General features: G+C 43.7%; 1 protein-coding gene across 1 annotated transcript in view; it reads right to left on the reverse strand.

The window, feature by feature from the left end:
- Positions 1 to 24167, reverse strand: part of LOC141981076 (disintegrin and metalloproteinase domain-containing protein 9-like) — a 119662-nt gene that overhangs the window by 14424 nt on the left and 81071 nt on the right. Inside the window, exons 16-18 of the mRNA XM_074942885.1 lie at positions 16606 to 16789; positions 8175 to 8252; positions 5756 to 5867 (exon numbers count right to left, since the gene is read on the reverse strand). Coding sequence (XP_074798986.1) covers positions 5756 to 5867; positions 8175 to 8252; positions 16606 to 16789 — 374 coding nt within the window. The remainder of the gene's footprint in view (positions 1 to 5755; positions 5868 to 8174; positions 8253 to 16605; positions 16790 to 24167) is intronic.

Consider the following 24167-nt stretch of genomic DNA (forward strand, 5'->3'; position numbering starts at 1 on the left):
TGGTTCAATGACTGTGCTGAGATTGGATTTAATAAGCAAATGTGAGAACGAAGTTGTCTATGCCAAGTTTACGGAAACAGATTTAACTGGTGAACAAAATAATGAGGGAATGAACCAGGGGGTCACCCAATGAAATTAATAGCCAATATGTTTAAAACAAACAAAAGGAAGTACTTTTTTACACAATGCATAGCAACCCATGGAACTTGTTGCCAGAGAAATATTATGAAGGCCAAAAGTATAACTGGGTTCAAAAAGAAATAGATAAGTTCATGGAGGGTAGGTCCATCAGTGGCTACTAGCCAAGATGGTCAGGGACGCAATCCTATGCTCTGGGGCTATGGAGAGCACACAGCGGCAGAGCTGCACTGGTGCAGTTGCACTGCTGCAGTGCTGCGAGTGCAGATGTTCTAAGCTGACAGGAGAGAATTCTCCTGTTGACTTAATCACTCCAGCCCCCGTGAGTGGTGGTAGCTATGTTTGCAGGAGAAGCTCTCTCACCGACATAGCGCTGTCCACACCGGCACTTAGGTTGGTGTAACTTACATTGTTCGGGGGGTAGCTTATTCATACCCCTCAACAACATAACTTATACTCATGTAAGCTGTAGTATGTACATAAACTGGGTGTCTCTAAGCTTCTGACTGCCAGAAGCTGGGAGTGGACGACAGGGGATGGATCACTTGATGATTGCCCTCTTCTGTTCATTCCCTCTGAAGCATAGGCCACTGTCGGAAGACAGGATTTCAGGCTAGATAGACCATTGGTCTGACAGCTGTTCTTATGTTCTTATCTCATCTTCCCTGACATCAAGACATAAGGAACAGACCAGACTGAATGATTGTCTTCCAGACAGGAAGGCCACCAGTCCTTGCTCTTGTGTAAGGAACTTCATTTTTCATCTGTGAGACCTGAAAGTCACTATATCATCATGACATCCAGTCCTCAGCCCATAAGGGGGGATACCTAATTGTCAGCACCTCAGAGGCACAAAAGATCCTGTTCTGTCTTCCTTTTCTTTTTGTGTTACTTTCTACCCAACTATATCATAGAATCATAGAATAGAATATCAGGGTTCGAAGGGATCTCAGGAGGTCATCTAGTCCAACCCCCTGCTCAAAGCAGGACCAATCCCCAACTAAATCATCCCAGCCAGGGCTTTGTCAAGCCTGACCTTAAAAACATCTAAGGAAGGAGATTCCACCACCTCCCTAGCTAACGCATTCCAGTGTTTCACCACCCTCCTAGTGAAAAAGTTTTTCCTAATATCAAACCTAAACCTCCCCCACTGCAACTTGAGACCATTACTCTTTGTTCTGTCATCAGCTACCACTGAGAACAATCTAGATCCATCCTCTTTGGAACCCCCTTTCAGGTAGTTGAAAACAGCTATCAAATCCCCCCTCATTCTTCTCTTCCACAGACTAAATCATCTCAGTTCCCTCAGCCTCTCCTCAGAAGTCATGTGTTCCAGTCCTCTAACCATTTTTCTTGCCCTTCGCTGGACTCTCTCCAATTTATCCACATCCTTCTTGTAGCGTGGGGCCCAAAACTGGACACAGTACTCCAGATGAGGCCTCACCAACGTCGAATAGAGGGGAACGATCACGTCTCTCAATCTGCTGGCAATGCCCCTACATATACATCCCAAAATGCCATTGGCCTTCTTGGCAACAAGGGCACACTGTTGACTCATATCCAGCTTCTCGACCACTGTAACCCCTAGGTCCTTTTCTGCAGAACTGCTGCCAAGCCATTCGGTCCCTAGTCTGTAGCGGTGCATGGGATTCTTCTGTCCTAAGTGCAGGACTCTGCACTTGTCCTTGTTGAACCTCATCAGATTTCTTTTGGCCCAATCCTCTAATTTGTCTAGGGCCCTCTGTATCCTATCCCTACCCTCCAGCATATCTACCTCTCCTCCCAGTTTAGTGTCATCTGTGAACTTGCTGAGGGTGCAATCCACACCATCCTCCAGATCATTTATGAAGAAATTGAAAAAAACGGCCCAAGGACCGACCCTTGGGGCACTCCACTTGATACCGGCTGCCAACTAGACATGGAGCCATTGATCACGACCTGTTGAGCCCAACAATCTAGCCAACTTTCTATTCACCTTATAGTCCATTCATCCAGCCCATACTTCTTTAACTTGCTGGAAAGAATACAGTGGGAGACCATGTCAAAAGCTTTGCTAAAGTCAAGGAACAACGTGTCCACTGTTTTCCCCTCATCCACAGAGCCAGTTATCTCATCATAGAAGGCAATTAGATTAGTCAGGCATGACTTGCCCTTGGTGAATCCATGCTGACTGTTCCTGATCACTTTCCTCTCCTCTAAGTGCTTCAGAATTGATTCCTTGAGGACCTGCTCCATGATTTTTCCAGGGACTGAGGTGAGGCTGACTGGCCTGTAGTTCCCAGGATCCTCCTTCCTCCCTTTTTTAAAGATGGGCACTACATTAGCCTTTTTCCAGTCGTCCGGGACTTCCCCCGATCGCCATGAGTTTTCAAAGATAACGGACAATGGCTCTGCAATCACATCCGCCAACTCCTTTAGCACTCTCGGATGCAGCGCATCCGGCCCCATGGACTTGTGCTCATCCAGCTTTTCTAAATAGTCCCGAACCACTTCTTTCTCCACATTTTTCCTGCTATCCTCTCTCTCACTTTTTTGGCTTTTCATCAGATCCTAAGATCAACAGAACTGCACACATCAGCACAGCGAGATGAGATAGCCCATCCATCCCCTGCCCTGTCTGAGCAGAAAAGACCCAACCAGATGATGTTCCTGACAGGAATGTGATTCAGGGTCCAGTCAACAGATGTTGTGGCTGACCTGCCAGCCTAAAGCATCCATTTGTGACCGACCAGCCCACCCAAGTGTCCCCAGAACATCAACAAACACTATATTTCCGCCACCTTTTCTATCCTCTCTCTCTTCCACCTTGTGTTTGTCTGTCTGTTAAAAGCAGAAGTGAATACCCTTCATACATCAGGACTGAGAATAAAATTAACCCTTTCCTTTTCATCAAAGAAAGGCTGTTAGTAAAAATAAGACACTCTGAGATTTTGCCTCCAAAAAAAAGAAAGACTTTAATAGGATTTAATTGTTTGTACTGTGTAATCACTCAATTTCGGTTTCAATGTAAATGCTTGTTTTGATTTCTTGCTCTTTTTTGTGATTGATCAATAAACTTCCAACTTTAGAATGAATGCTTTTGGATGTTTGCCAAGAAACTGAGTAAACCAGGGTCTCTATGGACCCCCCTCTTCATGAACTTTTGTAATACTGTTTCAATGTTGGACAGTGAAAGAGTTTATAACACCTTTAACTCTTTTGGCCCTAGAGATCAGTACAACAGGTACTAATTGGTTTGACTAAGATATCTGAATCAGGCCTTCTAGGTTTTATATAAATAATGACTTCCAGTTCTTTTCAAGGGCAGCCCCAAGTTGATCACATTGTTATAGTGCGGGCTGGAAGTGACAAAGATGTGGGTGACATCTGCCAGGTTTACATTAGAGTACAAGTTACAGCTTCCTGCCCTTAGATTAAAAAGGTATCACAATTCATCCACCCCACATCAAGAATTCAACAGCAGTGATGGGACCAGTAAAGCCTCAAGTTACCAATCAGAAAAAGGGTGAACAAGCCTCACAGCTGAAGATGCAGACAACACTTGCATATTTGCCTAATATTTCCCTCCAACTAGCATGACTTCCATTTTATATGAGTTACAGCCAGTTTGCTCTCATTCCAGTCCTTCTCTTAGTCAAACTCTGGGAAAGCAGACACCTCAGAATCTGCATCCAAGAAGAAGACATTGTAGAGCTGAATCAGTCAGTACACAGATGAAAATGCAGTTCCTGAGGCCTAGTATGAGCTTTCAGACAGTTCCACAGAGTTTGTTTATACGCCACTTGTCTCGCATGTTCATGGTAAGTGAGAAGTACCAGTGTTAGTTAACAACAGTGAAACCCCTTCCCGTCCTGGTTTCAGACTGCTGTATTTGATAAGTATCTGTTAATAACAATATCTAACTTATGCAAGTTCCAGGGAAAGCCTGGCCATTAAAAAGATAATAGTTCAGTGTGGAGAAAGAGACGTATCCCTGATACGTATTAACAGGAGAGTTTAGGATAAGATGGTAGGGGCAGAGAGTAAGGAGGTGATCCCACTTTATCTTTCAACCTTCTGGTGGCTGCTTTTTCTGGTACACTCCCTTCAGATGTAAGTTATGTTCATATTGCACATCCAGTGAGTGCCTAGTTGGAGCAAGGTACATTACTTTACCACCTACCACCCATAGGCAGTTTCTGCCAGCATAAGTCACTGAGGAATGTGTCCTAGAAGTTTCTTTGGAAGATGCACCTGCTTTCACCAGTTCTAAATTTGACCCACTGATTAATTACTTAAAATTAATTAAAAAAAAACTAGATAAGTTCATGGAGGATAGATCCATCAATGGCTATTAGCCAGGATGGGCAGGAATTCAAAACCATGCTCTGCAGTGTCCCTAGCCTCTGTTTGCTAGAAGCTGGGAATGGGCAACAGGGGATGGACCACTTGATGATTCCCTGTTCTGTTCATTCCCTCTGAAGCACCTGGCATTGGCCACTGTTGGAAGACAGGATACTGGGTTAGATGGACCATTGGTCTGACCACTATGATTGTTCTTATGTTCTCTTCACCACATTCCTATGAGGTATGGTTAAATATTATTTCTCTTTTAGAGATGGGAAAACAGAGCCACAGAGAGGACTTCCCATGGCTACAAAGGAGTTATTGTCAGGGCCAAGATGAGATCTCAGAAGTTCCTAGTTTCCAGGCCTGCTCTCACACCATTAGATTTCAACTCTTTCTCTAAAACTTTTGGAATGGTATTAACAAATATGGGAGCATTAAGCAATGGTGAGATGTAGTATGGTTAAATTATGGGAAAAGAATGAAAGGTGGGGTGTGCTGTTGTTGTTTTTAAGAACAGATGGAAAAATACAACCTTAAGAGAGAACAAAGGTCTCAGAGATAAAGAAAAAGAGTGATCAACTGGAAGAAGAGAAGATAAAAATTCCAGAAGCAGCAAGAGACAGACTGTGCAAGGGAAGACCCTAGCAGCCAAGAAAATCAGAACCTACAGAAAAGAAGGACATAAACAGAAAATATAAATATCAATCCATAGTGCTTTACTCAAGGACACAGCCAAGATCAATCCACCCAAAGCAGCTGCAAATCTGGTGTTACTAATTTATATATGAGTAAATTACCAAATATAAGACTTTATCTAGTTAGAATCTGTTATTTAATTGATTATTGCTTAAATGATGTTTTACAAAAGGTTTTTCAAATCTTTCACAAAGCAAATTTCCAAAACAAGATTCAACATGCTACATGTTATTATACTCAGAAGAACATGAAACATGTTGTTTCCCCTGGAGCAGATACCATGAAACCAAACTTAAGAACTCACTGGTTTGGAGGAGATTTGGTACAGATTGTAGGTCACTCGTTTGGCGTGTGAGAGCAATGTATGTAAGCTCCCCCATTCAGACTATATGTTTTAGAGTTTGCCAAGCCAAACTGGCAAGAGAAAGAAAGGTTACCCACTATACAAATATAACTCATGGAAGTGAAGTCTGGAGGCTCATCAGTGAAACAAATAAAAAGATTGGCAACAGCAGACAAACTGATGTTGATGTAACAGAAGATAGAGAAGAAAGTGAACTGTCTCGAGTGCTTAGTTTTTCACAGCACTTACCATTTGGAGTCGGAGGGGGCCCACTGTCAACACTTCCTCCAAATCCTTTGTATTTACAGTCTGGAGGGGCCCACCCAAAATCACAATGGCAGTTTCGGTTGCTATTGCACACCTGAAATAAAATAAATGTATAAATGGCATGAAACAATAAAATCTAATGGATAGCATTATTAAAGGGCTAATATATGAAAAATTGTAATTTTATTGAATCATGTTGAAAGCACACAGGAGGAAGATAGGTAGCAAGAAACCAACAGCAGAGTGCATATGGGAGAGTTGTTTTTTTCCTTCTCTCTGTACTATAAAAAGTAGAGACCTGGGTATTCTTATCTTGGAGGAGAATCTTTTACTGTCAGAGCCAGGTGAAGCTGGCTGTATTAACCTGTAGTTCTTGAACTCCACTTGTTGCCATTCCAGTGCTTCTGTTTCTATTTTTCCACTGCACCATCTGGTGCTAGGAATGCAGCTTGGAAAGCGGGAGTTGGCTCACTGACTGATTTAAAGTGGAGGAGGAGCCATGGGATTATAAGCAGGTTTTCTACTTCTAGGAGTAAACTGAGGTCAGAACACAATGCTAGTTGTTATCATTTAACATTTATTTTGCAGAAGTGCCTAAAGGAGACAAAGAAGGTTGGGACACCATTGTGCTAGGTGCTGTACAAATGTGTAATAAATGACAGTCCCTGCCCCAAAGAGTTTGGTTAGACCTTGGTTAAACTCAGGTTAATACTCAGTAGTATGGTGACCTCAGATCAGACCAGAAATCAGCCAGATGTTTTTTACACTGTAAAATTGGGTTTTAAGAAAGGATGATTCTTAGTGAAGGTACTACTAATGGTCCAGTTCAGAAGGGAGCATTTACATCCTGTCATATTATCATCTTGTTCTTGTTTCAGTTCCCTATTTCTGTGTGATTTAAATAGTAATCGCATCTGTGGTCTGCATGGGTCTCCTTATACTGCTGGACTTAAACTCCTGTGAACCTCAGGATGAAAAATGTCCAACTGCAGATGGGTAAGTAATGAAGTAATTGTGCACATTGCTTTTTAGTGGCTGACTGACAGAGGATATGCGATCCACTTCCATTGTTAGCTGCTACAGGAGCTCTCCTATAGCTCAAGTGGTAGAGGCAGGTGAGGGCTTTTGGAGTCAAAGGATCAGGGTTCTGGTTCTGGTTCTAGTCCCAGCCCCCAGGGCCTTATAGCCATGTCTAGAAGGTATCCTATATAGTCTGTGCCATGCTGGGGCTTTGGGCAGTTTATCAGGAATCCAGGTTACTCCAGTTTCACAGAATTGATGACATTAAAAAATTGTTCATATTTATGTGTATCACTACAGCAAAGTATTTCATTGGCATTTGAGATTTTCTTTTCCTCAGTATCATTTATTCCAAAAGTATCTGAAATACCCACATTCATCTCTCCGTGATTCCGCCTAGACTTTTGGTGTGTACAGCTAAGCTATTACCTAGAGTAGACAAGCCTTTATCCTGCATAGCAAATTTCCTCTTTAAAATTAGCATGGGATGGGTTCAATCTTACTGTGGAGGGCAATCTTTTATCTGAGGTTTTCCCATTCAACTGACACTCTAGAGGTGTTCAGTCTCTTCAGTAAGAAAGTCATAGAACAAGGGTTGCTGATCATAGGATTGTCACAAAATACAGGATTTGTAAACATTCCTATGAAGTCATCTAGAAATGCCATGCCATTAAGAGCAAGGGAAGTTACAGTTCTATCATTTTCTTGTTGATGATGGAATGAAAGTTGTTGTGGGGAGAAAACAAGAGAGAATAAAGAAGAGGAGACATGGTTGTACGTCGATGGGAAGCCTGGTCAAAAGGAATAAAACTAATGAAATATTTTGCACATTCCATCTGAGGATCTCAGTGCACTTTAGCTGAGGTTTGCAAACCTCACACCCCTCTGTGAGGAATGTATTACTGTATCCAACAATAAACCATGGAGTCCTAGGGGACAGCAATGGCCCAAAATGCCTTTTATCACCTTCAGCTGGCCTGAAGATTATGACCTGTCCTATCTAAGGCAGACCTCACCTCAGTTATCAATATCTCTGTCAGGCCCATGCTGGATGACTGTATTGTGCTCCATTTAGTGCTATTCTGGAACCTTCATCTAGTGCTATGAGAATGTAACACCCGTGTTTCTTGTTCTGCACTGACTCCCTAGCTGATTGTAAGTGCAATGCATAGAAATAATGTATTATCTATAAAACCCTATAAGGCATGAGACCTGACTGCTTTGGAGATCTTACTACATCATGTGTCATACACTGTAGTGGCTTTTCATCAGATGGAGCACAAGATATCTAATGTGAAACATAGCTGCTGAGAGAACTAATTCCAGTGTTTTATTTATTACATTTTAATATACAAGGGATGTTCCAATCTTTGCTACTTACCCCTCTACTACTGCATTTTTTGTCATGACAGTCATAATTCAGAACTGTTATATTGACACATGTCCTGTTTATACATATCTGTAAAAGGTCACACATAAATATACGTTAGATAATGGAATGACAGTAGGAAAGCCTGTATTCTGACTGATTAATAGATGTGGAAACCACACCATGGGTCAAAAAGAAAAAATTAGTGGTAAATAATTGTTTTTTCAAAGTTTCACTGCATTCTTGGCACCAAAGCCGAGCCCTCCAGAAAGTAACAAGCATAAAGGCTGTGAATGTGCTCATTTGCAGAATGGTGTTCCTTCCACTTCATCAGAATCTATATCAGAGATGCCGAAGAAGTGGGGAGGGTGAATCTATATAGCCCAGGGGTAGGCAACCTATGGCACGTGTGCCAAAGGTGGCACACGAGCTGATTTTCAGTGGCACTCACACTGCCCGGGTCCTGGCCACTGATCCCAGGGGCTCTGCATTCTAATTTAATTTTAAATGAAGCATCTTAAACATTTTAAAAACCTTATTTACTTTACATACAACAATAGTTTAGTTATATATTATAGACTTATCGAAAGAGACCTTCTAAAAATGTTAAAATGTATTAATGGCACGCGAAACCTTAAATTAGAGTGAATAAATGAAGACTCGGCATACCACTTCTGAAAGGTTGCCAACCCCTGATATCAAAGAATCAGTTTCTAGAAAATAACATTTCTCCTTTAAGTATTTTTAGTGTAAAACCTTGCACTATAGGTAGCTCTCTTGAAACATTACATTTAAATTTCTTATCTTTCTCTATTACCCTCTCAGTGCAGGTGGTCACATTTAATAATTTTTGGCCAGTATTTGCCTAGTTCAGTATTTCAAGCATTACTCAATAGGCGCAAACCTGTTATTTTATATCCTATGCCTTTTGCAAGATTAAGGTCAACTCCTGTTGGGGAGATTCTCTGTCGTGAAGCTGCTCCTTAGGTATATCATATTGACACCTAGGATTAAGTTTTGTACTTTATAAATCAATTGATCATTGAAGATTATATAGGAAGGTGAGAGCAAGGTGGTGAGCAGCTACTGAGTCAGATGGGGAATCAACCTGGACACTGAAATACCTAGGATAATGGTGGTAAATTGAGATGAGAAGAAAAAGGGTGAGCCAGGCATCAAAAAGAGTGGTTACTTCCCTTACAGTAACTGTGATTCTTTGAGAAGTTCTGCACATGTGGATCCCACTCATGATTTCTGTGTGCCCCAGGACAGGAATTTGGAACATTTTAGCTAATAGTGTCCAGCAGGTATTGTGCTTACACCCAGTATGCTCTCACACTCCCTCTCCTGATGGCATAAAGGGCCTGGCGACATCAACTGCCATGCAGTTCCTTTGCCACCCAGTCTGAATGTTTGAAGGAGGACTCACTATTATTGTACAATATCCTAATACAATCTGATATCCATTTTTAGAGTTTTTGTGATGAAATAGCCATCCCTTTGGATTTATTACTAAAACAACAAAAAGTTTTGAAGTCTTATTAATAGGTTTAGTTCTATCCAGGTAATATAACAATGATCTTCTCACATGTAAAGTATTTAATTTAGATTCAGCTGACAAGGAATGAGGTTTCTGGGGAAAAACCTGGTAAGTGAATAGACTGATTTATACGAAAGTCTGACAATACTTTTGGAATCAAAGACAGGTGAAGCCTCATAGTTATTCTAGCCATATCAAAAACTATGTTGGGAGTGTTTATCATGAAAGCTTGCAACTCACTTTCATTGACAATAGATAAACTGAATAATTGGATAAAGGTTCAAAAGTAGGTTCCATAAGGGTGGAGAGACTGGGAGGCAGGGAGGCTGGGATATTTGGCGGGCGGCTGCTCGGGCTCCCCGCTCAGGGCAGGGGGAGGGTCTGCCGTGGTTCTGCACAGCTGCCTGCCCGGCTCTTCCCGTGGCCGGGCTGCGGCTCCGAGCCACCTCCCTGGCAGTAGCTGGGGCCAGGAGAGCCGTGCTGGCAGCTGGGGGGAGCCTGACTCTCTCCACCTGCCCTGGGTGGGTGGAGATGCTGGAGGGGCGGGGCATTTGGTGGGGGCCTGCTCACCCAGGACAGGAGGAGGGTGCGCTGCGGTTCCCCACAGCTGCCAGCGCGGCTCTCCCTTACCCGGCTCCGTCCGGGGAGGGTGCTGGCTTGAAGCCGCAGCCCGGCTATGGTAAGAGCTGGGCAGACAGCTGTGGGGAGCTGCAACAGACCCTCCACCTGCCTTGGGCGTGGAGCCCAAGCAGCCCCCAGGCAGCTCCCCAGGTCTCCCCCTCCCCCCCGGCCAGGCCAGCGTGGAGCCCAGCTGGGGAGCCTTGGGGAGCGGTGGAGGACCCTTCACCTGCCCGCAATGCGGGCAGGGGTGGGGGGCTGAGACAGCCCCGACTGTGTCCCCGCCCGCCAGGCTTACCACCTGGTTGAGGGCAGGTGGAGGGTCTGTGACTCCACGCAGGCTCCCCACAGCTGCCCACGTGGCTGTCCCTGACAGGGCTCCGGCAGGGGGGATGCCTTGGGGCCTCAGCCTGGCCCCCAGTGTAGAGCCCTGCAAACCCACAGATATCTGCGGATATCTGCGGATATTTTTTGTGGATAGCGAATTGGATGCGGACACACATTTGTGTATCCACGTAGGGCTCTAGGCAGTGCTCACACCTTGTGCCATAACCCCCTCCCCTCGCTAGATGAAGTGGCACTGCCCCCCCCCCCCCTCAGTTTCTTCACCCAGAACATCCATGAGATGAGATTCCAGTGCAGAGAGTACAGAGGGTGGATCATGGAATATACTCTGCATCACATCTTGAAGAATCACAGTTACAGTAAATAACCATTTCTTCATCTTGCAAAAGATGCAGCCATGTATTCCATTTGAGTAATTCACAAGCTGTACCCCTCCCAGGAGGAGGGCCTTGGAGTCTACCTAAACAAGAATTGCAGGACCACCCTAACGAATCTTGCATCCACCGTGGAAGATGTGGTAATGGCATTATGGTTCGTAAATGTATGTATGTATGTATGACCACGTAACAGCCTTGCAAATATCTAATATGGAAATGTCACTGAGGATTGCTACAGACATTACTTATGCTCTTGTTGAATGAGCTCGCACCCACTGAGGTGGCATAGCCAAAGCTATTTCATCTGTAGTCTTGACACAAGATATTATCCATTTAGAGATGGTCTGTGAAGAGAACACTTGACCCTTCATGCGATCTGCATATGACACAAACAGGTGAGGAAAAGCATGAAATGGTTTAGTCCTATCCAAATAGAAGGCTAGGCATTGCCTGACATCTAATGTTTGGAGACGCTGCTCCTCCAGAGATGAATGTGGCTTATGAAAGAATACAGGGAAGTATACTGCCTGGTCCAAGTGAAACTGAGAGGCCACTTTAGACAAACATTTTTGGTATGGTTGTAAAGTCACCTTGTCTTTGGAGAATCTTCTATAAGGAGACTTTGCCATCAGAGCCTGTTCCTTACACCCTCTCTTTGCAGATGTTATTGGAACCAGGAAAACAGTTTTCCAACAGAAGAGTGGAAAGGGACAAGATGCTGGGGGCTCAAAAGGAGGCCCCATTGGCACCACTATGGCTATTTAAAGGTCACACAGAGGAACCAGCTCTTGGACTGGCAGATGTAGGTGAAGAAGCCCTTTTAAGAACCTTGTTATCATGGGATTGGAGAAGATTGATCTTCCCTTGCTAGGGGGATGAAATACCAGTATAGCTGCCAAATGCACTTTGAATAAACTAAGCTCAAGTCCCAAAGACTGAAGGTGCAGCAGGTATTCCAATATGTCCTGGATAGAAGACAGTATTGGTTGAATTCCATGGGCCAATGACCACACAGAAAACAGCTTCTCTTTTGCCATCTTACTCAGAGATGCAGCCACACGCAGTAACAGGTCCTGGTATGCCTTGAAATCCTCTGGTACCAAAGGGGAGGAACATCCCAGCACCACAGAACCATCCAGGGGTGAGGATGAGGCAGTTAAGTGTGCCTGAGCTGGATCCTGCTCCAGGGCTGATTGGCCCAGGCAGGACAACTCTGGAGGCTCCCTGAGGGGAAGCCTCACCAGTACCTGCAGCTGTGGTGAACTGACAATCACTGCCATAGATGTAGTCAGTGGTCTTGGCCTTGAGCAGGACGAGGAGCAGGATCTCTGCGACTGAGGAGTGTCCCATGGATTTTGAGGAGATTACTGGTATGCATAGGGCATTGGTGGCCCATAGGTGCCAGGGCAGGGGCCTCCATCAGATAACGAGATGTGTGCCAATCCTGGTACCCATAGTGTTCCATGAACAGCTCTCAATCAGGTGATGGGAAGAAAGAAAGAGGAAGGTCCTGACTCAATTATCGAGTGGTCCTGGGCCATAGTGGTGAGCCAACCCTGAGGGTGTGAGTAGCTGGTCCCACTCATCCATAGCCCAGAATGACAAGGGGGCTGGTACCGACAGTGGAAATGGCACTGGCATCACTGAGTATGCCTTTGTTGCTTCCAGTGCAGGGAGTGGGGTTGACACCAGAGTCAGCATTGGTACTGAAGTAACCAATGATACCAAAGTTGAAGGCAGTGACTGCCAACATGGCAACACTTGCGGTGCCAGCCATAGGGGGTACCAAAGTTCCTAGTGCCATGGAAATCCTTGTGCTGGGTCTGGTACTGGCCCCATTTCCACTGAGTTTGGAAGGGAAGCATTTGGGTGCAGCACTGACAGACTCTTAAGTTCAGTGGCCTGGCCAGCCAATAGGGTTATAAAGGAGACAGCCCTGGCAAAGTTCTGGACCAACGGAGAGGTGAGGACAGAAAGGCAGAGGAGGTCCACTTCTGCCTGATATGTTGCCAGCATGGAAGTAGCTGGTGCCACTGTTGCCCTCATTGGTATCGGACTCAGTGGATGCCTCAGGGCTGGAACCGGGATTAACAGTACAGGGTCTCTGACCTTCCTGGTTGACAGGACATGCTCCATGCCGTGCACCAGGATTCATTGCATCTTCTGGGGGAGGGAGATAAGTCCTGAATGACCGAGGCCACTCCATGTCCCGTCTTACATGACCTTTTCCTCGGTGCACTTGATGGGGAACTACTCCTCTGCCTCCTCAAAGAGGTGCCAGCTCCAGGATGCGAAGTGGCAGCATTCTCTGCACTAGAGGGCAACCTCTGAGCTGATGAGATCCTCTGTGCCAAAGCAGGCTGCCTGGCTTCTTCGAGCAGGTGCTGCTTCAGATGAAGATACCTCACCACTTGAGTCTATTTCGTGAACGATCTGCAAATTGAACACTACTCCTTGACATTGGCTTCACCTAGACACAGCAAACACTCCACGTGGGGATCGTTCCCAAAACAACAGACAATGTTTAAATCCTGGTGAGGGCAACACCAGGGAAAACTTCAACAACAACTACCTAACACTAAATCTAAGTAACTATACTCGGGGTACTAATTAACGATATACAATTAGAGAACAAAGTCACTAAATAGAAGAAGGTGAAATAAAAACCACATAGAGCTCTGACTCCAGCTACGGGCGATAAGAAGGAACTAAGGGAGGCTCGGGGCAGCACTGCCTGATATAGCCAGTGCAGGGGCTATGGCCATGAGATTATTGGTGAGTCAGGCTCTGTAGTAATCCTGAGATCTAGTGAGGACACAGAGAGATGTCAAGAAATTACTTGTAAGGGACATCAGTGCTGAGGAAACCAGTGCCACATCCCTCCATATTGAAGATTCCACAGAGGCTGAAACAGTCAGTGGTGAGTGGGATTTATTTAGTAATGGCAGTGCCAATATAGATGGCACTGGGATGACCATGCTGAACATCCTAGAGCTGTGAGGGACAGTGCCAACAACTCTGGTATCATGGTGGAGTGTAACAAGTGCATCTGTGCCCTCCTATCCCCTCAAGCCTTCAGTACCAGCTAAGAAGATTTCTGGGATGGTCCTTTATGGTGATGCAACACTGACAGCTCTGACCCTGCTTCTTCCCATGCCAACTCCAACAGCACCATTAAAAAACATTTCCTCCTACCCAGCACTGGAGACAGAGAATGTGAAGAGAAGCTGACTTGGAGTCCAGCTCTCTCAGTCCTTGGACAGCAGGGATCCCTAACTGACCTGAAGGATTTTGTAGAGTCTCTTTTGGTTTCTTTGCTCCTCCTGAGCTTGGTGTCATGTCTCTGGTAACATGCCTCTGTTCAGAATCCACCATAAACCTCATGCATTTTCCATGAGGAAAATGTTTATTCTAGTTTGTCTCTCCTTCTGTGTATATTTCTTAATAATTTGCATATTGAACACTTAGCAATGATGGGCTCTTCATCCAAACAGTAGAGATACGTGTCATGGGTCTCTGTCAGAGGAATACCCCCTCTCCCCCATTTCCCCAGACACTCCTCAACAAGGGGGGCATGATTTAAAGCCAGGAAATCTGTTAGACCTGCAATAGAGGTCTCCCTACTGGATGGGGAGCAAGCAGATACCGGAGACAGTGTTGGTATATAATACTTTAAATGCTCTTTATCGATTATAAAACGAACCTTACTCCACATTCACACCCCAAACATACTATACCAGAGTCCAAAGATCAGAATGGTCCTGATGGCTAGTCGACATTCCTTCCATCAGGATAAGATCATAAGATGCGTGGAGCCGGCGAAAACCACATCTATATCCAGATGGGGCTCTAGATCAATAAATGACTCTGATTTGCAGAAGTCATAGGCAAACATTTATAGTCCATTCTGTCGTGACATTGGTTCTTTGCCTTTGTTTACTAGGCCTTCTACCCACACAATTCCAAAGAGACAATCCTGGCCGGGCCGCCATGATCCAAGATGTGCCACTTCTTCCAGTTCTAATACAATTTTATATTAGTCCAGTTGGTGTTATTTCATTTGCTGATGATTTCCTGTATTTTTCTCAGAACATAAGATTGTTTTTGCACAAATAGTTCTAATAGTCCTTGACCTTAAATTCTTGTTTCGGTTGCTAACTTGCAACGCACGTATTCATGTCAAGCATGCGTCATTCATACCAGGCCGCAATGACCTATAACATACTACATTGTGATGAATATATATATATCCCAACAAATCTAGGCTCAGCCATCATTCCCAGATACAGTCTATGCTCTATTATTTTTTATTTCTTTTTTTTAAAATATATTTTACTGCCAATGGGCTAAATGAAACATTAACAACTACAGGAAACTAAACAAACTACAAACTTCTACTCTAACTACAAAGTAACAAAGTACAGTAGGGACACAATGTTATTCCAACTTTCTGTCTAAGCAGTGGGAAGGAACGGAGTGGCACTTGGGAGGGGGAGCACGAAGGTGTATCTGGTACATTCTGAACTCCTGTGATGGGGCACACAAGCACCTTTAGTGGGATCCAATTTTGCAGTAACTCAGAGAAGAATGCAGACTTCCTTTTATGCTGTTGGGGAAAAGATACCAATACAGGAATTAAAGAAGTTGTACAGAAATGATGTTGTTTATAAATTTCCTGGGCCTTTTTGCATTTTTAAAGACAAACTTTAAAGCATTTAAAAACCACAGCTGAGAAAGTGAGTATTATGCACCTAGTAGACTAGATTGTACAGTCATTCTCAGATATCAAAATAAAAATATAGTCACAGAAAAACAGATAAGTAGCTAGATAAACTCCTGTACACTCACCCAATAGAAGAATGAAATGGGCCCAATCATCCCATCAGTCACAAGCATGTAACTGCTGGGACAAATACCCTCCAGGTTTTTAAGCACTATTTTAACATTTGAGGATTTTGCTTCTAGATTAATATTGCAAACCCAGACAGATACCCAGGCAGAGCAGGCATAGCTCAAGCCTAACTGTTCTCAGAGCATGTTGCAAGATACACCTTTTTGTACAAGCCTTCTTCCTGGAACATTAGCATGTGTCTTTTTAGTCCTGTGCTGGCATATACAGAGAAAATGAAGATGGATTTAGACAGTTTAGCACATTCAGGAGAGTAGGAGACATCTAGAGTCAGATTTTTAAAGGTATTTAGGTGCCCAAAGATAAAGATAGGCAGCTAGTGGGATTTTCTAAAGGGCCTAAGCACCTAACTTCAACTGAAATGGGAATTAGGCACCTAGGAGCGTTGGAAAAATCTGACTCTTATCATCTCTCCACATACTCCACAAAAGGGAAGAATATCTGTTGCCACTAATCACTCATGTCTTTTGAAGGATTAAGAAGGGGGTACCTACTGGTCTGCCTCAGCCACCTGTGGAGAACAGGTTGTTCTCAGAAGTGTCTTAGAAGCTTTTCAGGTAAGGGGAGGGAAGGAAACTTGGAGAGGGGAACAAGAGTTCAAGTCCTCCTCTGTATTTAATCCGTTCACAAATCTAACCGTACTTACTACAGTACCTTGTTATCACCACATGCTGTGCCATCTCTCACCAATCCAATGTCTACTACCTCCATCCCAGCACTAAATTCTGTACCCCAACACAAAACATTGCCAACTGGAGTCTGAACTATGGACCCACGATAATTGCTTTGAGGTATTTTTTTAACATTAACACACTGCAGTCTTCCGCACAAGACATCTCTGAAAGAAAAACAACAAGAACAATTGCTTCAAGATTTATACAGACATTTGAAGAATTCTGTATGGGAGTTGTGGTGTATCTTACCATGGAAGATTCAGAATCACTCCCATAAGACCTTCCCTACATCCTCTGTGCCTTGATAATCCCACTAATAGCCCAGACTATGATTACTGACCTTTCTGCCATGGAGGATTGTGTCCAGTTCAATCAGGAGCTCATCAATATGGTTGCAGTTGGTAAAGAGGTGAGAGCAGAACAATGTGGGTTGCTGCCTCTGCCTCCTAGGCTGAGAGAATGGGGAGGGGTGTGCACTGCTGGCCTGATGCTCAGGAATAAAGAATTGAACTAAAGACCTGAATTTGGAACCTAGTCTATAAGCCTACTGTTCTACTCCAAGCCCTACTACCATTCTCTGTAAAGTGCTCTGGTATGTATGAATGAAAGTAAAGTGATTTACCTGACAATACCTGAATTTCTTTGAGATGTATTGTGTATATATATATATATATTTTCTACTCTTTTGCACATGAGCCACATGCACTCAAAATTGAAGTCTTTTGTCCAGCAGTAGTGTCTGGTGGGCCTTCCATAAACCCTGAGTGTCCTTGTGCTCGCATACCAAGGGCACAAAGGATGGAGCGGCTCCCAGTGAATTCCTTTGCCACTGCAGAATCTAGAGCTCTATACTAATAGATAAGATGGGCCATGAAATATATATATTTATAAATATATATTAAATAAATATATATACATGGACAACACATTTAGAAGAACTGCAGTTACTCCAGTTCTTTCTTTTTAAGGGCTTTTCCATATATATATTCCACTTTTGGTGACTCACAAGCAGTAACCCGAGCTAAGTAGGTAGAAAAGACACATCTGACCTTGATGTTCTACGATGGAATACTGATTTGTAAAAGTATGGATTGAACCCACCTAGCTGCCTGAAAGGGGTATGCTTTGTAAGAAAGCTACAGTAGTATGAGCCAGAATCCATCCTGGGGCAAATAAGATCTAGCTGTGTTAGAGTCTGCTACTGCAGCTATGTATTCTATTCTTTGCACCAGTGTTAATCTAGACTTTTCCTTGTTGGCTCTTAGGCGGACAGCAAGGAAGAAATGAAGAATCAGTTGGATGGTGGATTCCACCTACTGTGGTGACTTTCCCCGAACAAGCCAATAGTCCAGATAAATTACATTATTATACCCTATCTTCTTAGGTAAGACAACTGCTAGAAGCTTGGTAAACACTACTGGCCTTGAATAGATACCAAAAGAGAGGGTCCTCTGAGACTCATAGGGATTCTATCCAAGCTACAGGCTTAAACACTTCCTGTGCACTGGATGTATTGCAGTGTGAAAGTGTGCGTCTTGCAAATTAAGACTTGCAAACCAGTTTTGCGGATCTAGTGATGGAACAGTGGATGCCAGGATTACCGTTCTGAATCTGAAGTGATGGACGAAGGTATTGAGCCTCCTCGAATCCAGAACGACGTGCCGATCTCCCTTCTTCAGGGTTATGAAATTATTGGAATAAAACCTTTCCCTCTGATATTGAGGCTGAGCCTTTTTTATTACTCCGAGAGACAGAAGTGAGAGCTCTCCCCAGTGCAACAGCCGCCTCCCATGAGATGGGTCTCTGAAGAGGGAACTGGAAAGGTGGGGAGAGAATAAGAGCAGTATGGAACTGAATGAATTATCCAGATGAGATTATTTCTAGGACCCAGCAGCCTGTTGGTAAGTTCCATGCATCATGGAAAAAGCAGAGATGCTTCCAAAGTGGGAGGGGAAGAAGGGTCTAGATCCTGTGAACAGACTGTACTGCAACTCTTGATCAACCCATCACAATGGTTGCTTGGGTGCAGATGTAGACTCAGTTGAGACTGTGTCTTGAGACAGGTCTCCTCTTTTGACAGCATTGCCCCTTTCAAAGAGGCTCTGAAGTTCTTTGGTGGAAGAAAGTGCTGGGCAAATGTCTTTGTCTTGATGAATTGCAGGGTCTTCCTTATTTCTCTTTGGGGAAGAGTGTAGATCCAAACAGAGCAACGAATGGCTTGGGAGTCCTTCAGGAAGTGAAAGACATCAGCAGTCTATGTACTAAAATGTTCTGGACTGTCCAAAAGAAAGATCTTCCATGGTTCACTGGGTCTTTTGAGGAAATCTAGAACCCTAGAGCCAAGATATCCTCTTCATTAACACTGAAGTTGCCGTAGGTCAGGGTATGGTGTCAGCAGCATCCAGAGCTTCCTAGAGAGATGTTCTTGCAATTAATTGGTTCTGTGAAATTGATGCTTTAAACTCTTCTGATACCTTGAGGCAAATTTTTTATGAAGTGAGAGAATTTATTATAATTCAGAAAATTATAATAGGCACATAATGCCTAATAATTTGAAATTCTAAACTGAAGGCTTGCTGATGAATAACTTTAACATCCAAATAAATCAAGATGTTTTGGTATTTTTCTTTTGTTTTCATTTTTTGTTGTCTGTTTTTCTCACTGGCAGCAACCAGCACCACCAAGTCTGCTACCAAGTGTGTGTAAAAATATTTTTGTTAGGTTTTGTCTCTGGCCAGGAGGGATTTTATAGCACTGTATACAGAAAGGTGGTTACCCTTCCCTTTATATTTATGACAAGGGAACAGGAAGATATGGCTATAAGCAAAGCTAATTTACTGGTCTGAGGCAGCTCCCACTCAGAAATTTCCTCTGAATGTTCAGGTTGATTTACTGCTAGTTGAGAAACTGCAGTTTCCTGATAAGTAGCTGTCAAGGCTGATTCCCAACTCTAGCACTTAGAGTGCAGAAGTTGGGGGCCCACAAGGATTTTAAAAATTAATACTGGTCACTCCAGGCTGGTATTAAACTCCTAAGGTCACAGCTTCTCTCTGACCTTGGATAGGTACATGGTGCCACCACCCAAGTGCGAACCCCCCCACCTTTTGAGAACCCAGGAAGGAACACTTGGGAATTCCTTCCTGTGGGGCGCCCTCAAGCCCTTTCACCCCCCTTCCCAGGAAGAGCTGAGAAAAATACAAAGGAAATCAGCTGTTGCCACCAGCTAATTAAACAACATAGGCACAAACCTTTTAGGGACACAAAAATCCAATTCTGTTCTTAAAAAAGGTAAATTTTATTAAACCCAAAAAGAAAGGAAATACATTTGGAACTTAGGCTTTTTGCTACATCTTAAAAGAAACAATTACAAAAATCAAGCATCAAGATAGCTCTCTTGAGGTTCAGCTTAAAGGTTACAAGCAAAACAAAAGCATCTGGGGTTAGCACAGAGGCGTCCACAAGCCAATAAGAAATAAAAGAAATAACCCTAATCGCATCTTCCTAGACATTCCCTGATTACTTATATATTTGGGGTTTCAGATAAGTAAGTTGAGGTATGATCTGATGCTTTTTCATACTTGATTTTAAAGCTTTTTACAGCATAGCTCCAAGCCCTCTCCTGCTCTGTCCCCTCTCTCTGGGGGATGGGGGGAGGAGCAGAGGGGAGGGACAAATGGAAGTTTTTTCTCCCAATTTTAAAAAGTTCTAGCCCTCCCATTGGCTCTTTTGGTCAGGTGCCCACTCCCTTTCTTTTACCCAGCCAGGGAGACTTTTTAACCCTTTACAGGTAAAGCAAGCAGATAACGGCCATCAAGAGGGACTTTATAGCTAACTGGCTGGCTGGGTGTCCATAAAAGGCAGCTACGCCCCTTCATTTATCAGAGTAGCAAAGGAGGACTTAATCCTCAGAGGTGATTTAAAGGTGTGATGTCTCAAATGATAAGGACCCCAGGTGTTCCAATAAGGGTGTGTTGGGATGTTGTAGAGGGAGGGGCCCAGGGGTCATGGGACAGGATACCAGGGCATATGTCTATCCTCATACTCCCTAAAAGAACAAGATCTAAATGAATCCCTCAATTTCCAACCTAGTTAATTCACATGAAGAGGCCTTAGGGGAATAACAAATGGATCCCCTGTCTATTATGTTGTGACTCAGAAGACAAAGAGAATAAACGTTCCAAGTCTAGGGGAGGGGCTGCCAAAGCTGACGTACTAGGCTGAAAGATAAGTCTAGGGAGCTTGTTCTGAGGAGACACCCAGTGCCAGTGTGACAGTGGGCATTGGTACTGTCGAAGGAATGTTATTTCTTGCAGGCAGTAAAGGAGATTCAGGCTTCTCTGACACTCATAAATCCCCTGGTACCACCTACTTTCTCGATACCGACCAGAATGGTGTTGCAAAAAAAAAATCACACTTGATGGTGCCGATATGGTAAGTACCGAAAAAAATCAGTATCAATATAAGCACTATCAAAGTGGTCATTACCAACGATGCTCTACCATGACAGCCATCGTTGGAGTGCTCGGTGCTGAAGTAGCCATTTATTTAGTATGTTATTGCAGTACTGGGATTCTGGAATCATGCTCCCTCAGAGGTACTGCAGTACTTTAAGACAGTGGAATCTCATTGGAACAGGAGCTATGGGATGACTTGGACCTCTTCTTAATATAGGTTTATGTAGGTGATCTCCCTCTTTACCTGAGGAGTGATGCTCCTTTCCCTCTAAAGATTTAGTTCTGCTGGTCCTAGCACATCTGAAGCTGAAGCCTTGAAAGACAGGGCCCAGGAGCGAACAGATCCTGAATTCACAGGGACGCACCTGAGGTGGATTTTGAGGACTTTACACATACCTGGATCTAAAGCCGGTTGCATAGAGCAGTCTAACAAAAGCAGCCAGTACATTGCTGGCCGAGAGATCCTGATCTTGAGCACATGGGACACGTGCACACCAAGAGTGGAACATGTATAACCTGTTCTTCAAAACCTCCAATGATGGAGATTCCACAACCTCCCTAGGCAATTTATTCCAGTGCTTAACCACCCTGACAGTTAGGAAGTTTTTCCTAATGTCCAACCTAAACCTCCCTTGCTGCAATTTAAGCCCATTGCTTCGTGTCCTATCCTCAGTGGTTAAGAAGACCAATTTTTCTCCCTCCTCCTTGTAACTACCTTTTACGTACTTGAAAACTGTTATCATGTCCCCTTTCAGTCTTCTCTTTTCCAGACTAAACAAACCCAATTTTTTCACTTTTCCCTCATACGTCATGTTTTCTAGATCTGTAATTATTTTTGTTGCTCTTCTCTGAACTTTCTCCAATTTGTTCACATCTCTCCTAAAATGTGGCTCCCAGAACTGGACCCAATACTCCAGTTGAGGCCTAATCAGCTTGGAGTAGAGCGGAAGAATAACTTCTCGTGTCTTGCTTACAACACTCTGGCTAATACATCCCAGAATGATGTTTGCTTTTTTTGCAACAGTGTTACACTGTTGACTCATATGGACAAGCACTTGTAGAAATAGTAGTTTTCTTGTTATTGTCATCAGAGTTCTGACAGGGTCTTTTGTGGTTGTTCTGTTTCAGGTCAGAGCTCAGATGGTCTCCCTTCCATGCATAGGAGAGAACTGATGAGAGACATTTTTTTCCTGGATGGGGAATGGGGTGAAAAGGTGACGGGAGCAGGACAGAGGCCAAGGAGAGAAAGCATGGAGATTTTGGGAGGGGAAGGCTGAGGAGAGATCAAGGAGATATGGAGGTGGGCTCAAGAAAGATAGGAGAAGGAGGAGAGAATGAGGGCGAAAGGAATAAGAGGATTTCCAAGACAGTTATGAAATGAGAGAACCTTTGAGCATTTGGTTAATCTAAAAAGGGTCTCTCCTGCTCCAGCTCTGCAGAGTCATACAAGCCACCACCTAATGAACACAGTTAGTCTGCTCCCTTTCAAAAACTACATCTCTGAGGATAGATTCCCTGTAAGCCTCCCACCCAGGGTCATCAGCTTAAATATCCTCCTCCACATCAAGAGCAATGGAGCAGGAAGCTCTAACTGTGGTACACGTGGGGCCGATATGTAATAATTTAGGAAAACTGATCTGTATTAATTTATTGTATTTAACCAGGTCATGGGGAATGTTTGCTGTATGACTATATTGAAATCTTTACTGTATGCATATGGGGGTTTAGGTGAATAGCGGGCTGTCAGAAGGTAAAACACCCACCTCCTGGTAAACAGGGCAGGAAGTGAAGAAACAATGCCTGTGCTATTAAGCTGTGAAGATGCTGCTTCCAGGCACCAGATAAATTACAAGATTTATTTTGCCAAGGTTTGGAGTTAACAGATCAAAATGACAACAAACAGTTAAAAAGTCACTCTCTAAAAGGGAGTAGGGGAGTTGTCAGAGAAGTACTCGGAGGAGCAGACTCACTCAGAGACAGGCCCTGCGGGATAGGTCTAAAGCAACTGGGTCTTCCTAAGCTTTCAGAGGTATGACAAGCTTTAGATAACACAGGTATATATATAGACCTTTTATTGTTTTCAGATCTTCTTTCTCTTATGCTGTGCTGTGTTCCTGCTTTTAAGAATCAACAATGCTTTTTTTTAAGAAGGTTGTCTGGTTATTGTATAAAACATTAGTCACAACTCAAGGGAAGTTTTGCTGGGCCAAATTCAGTCAGGCCTAGTGACAAATCCTGGTTGTTACACAGAGGGCTGTAGCCTGAGACCAGTCGGAAGAGTGGGATAACCATGGGATGCCACCCCAGGACAGGGGAAGTCAAGAGGGGAGTATGTTCAGAGAGAGTAGAGGAGTCAAAGGTGCAGGGAGCTCTGTAACCGTGACACTAACTCCCTGGCTGTTTAGAAGAAAGGTGGATACACTGCAGTCAGGGAGTGTCAGTGCTGCAGGGAAATTGCACCCAGTCTGCAGGTGAAATAGGTTGTGTATTACTTTCAACTAAAAATTGAGAAGGCAGGACATACTGCAGGATGAGAGCCACATCTCCATCCAGTGATTCTTTGAATGAGAAAGGCAAAGTAAAACGGACACTTCTCTGGGCAGAACTCTGCATTAATTAATTCTACAGGAAGGAAAAGACTTAGGGAAATAATCACCAAAATGAACCAAAGGCAAACCCAAACTGACCCATGGCAAAATCAAAGCTTGGCTTAGTTAACAAGAAAGTTATTGCCACATACTGGGAGGCAGGACAAGTGGGCAAGATCAACTATCCAGCCCCCATTTACAGAGGATGAGAAATATGAGGCAGATAGGCCTGCATATACAAACTGAATCCTCAAATTATGATTATTTTTAGGAGGAAAATACTTTCTAATGTCTCAAAGTTAAAAATCTAACTTTTCATCTAGATTGTGGGTGAACAAATGCTGTTCAAAGTTGAGCCCCTGAGTACCAAAATATAAACGGGAAGTTACAGCATCTGTCTGTAGAATAAGGAACTGTGCTCTATGTGCATGGCTGAGTGTATGTACAATTGGTGCTTTCCTATTATTTCAGTTACAACTTTTCACTAGCCTTGCATTTTT

Source organism: Natator depressus, chromosome 1 (genome assembly GCF_965152275.1).
Source record: "Natator depressus isolate rNatDep1 chromosome 1, rNatDep2.hap1, whole genome shotgun sequence".
In the NCBI taxonomy this organism is placed as follows: Eukaryota; Metazoa; Chordata; order Testudines; family Cheloniidae; genus Natator; species Natator depressus.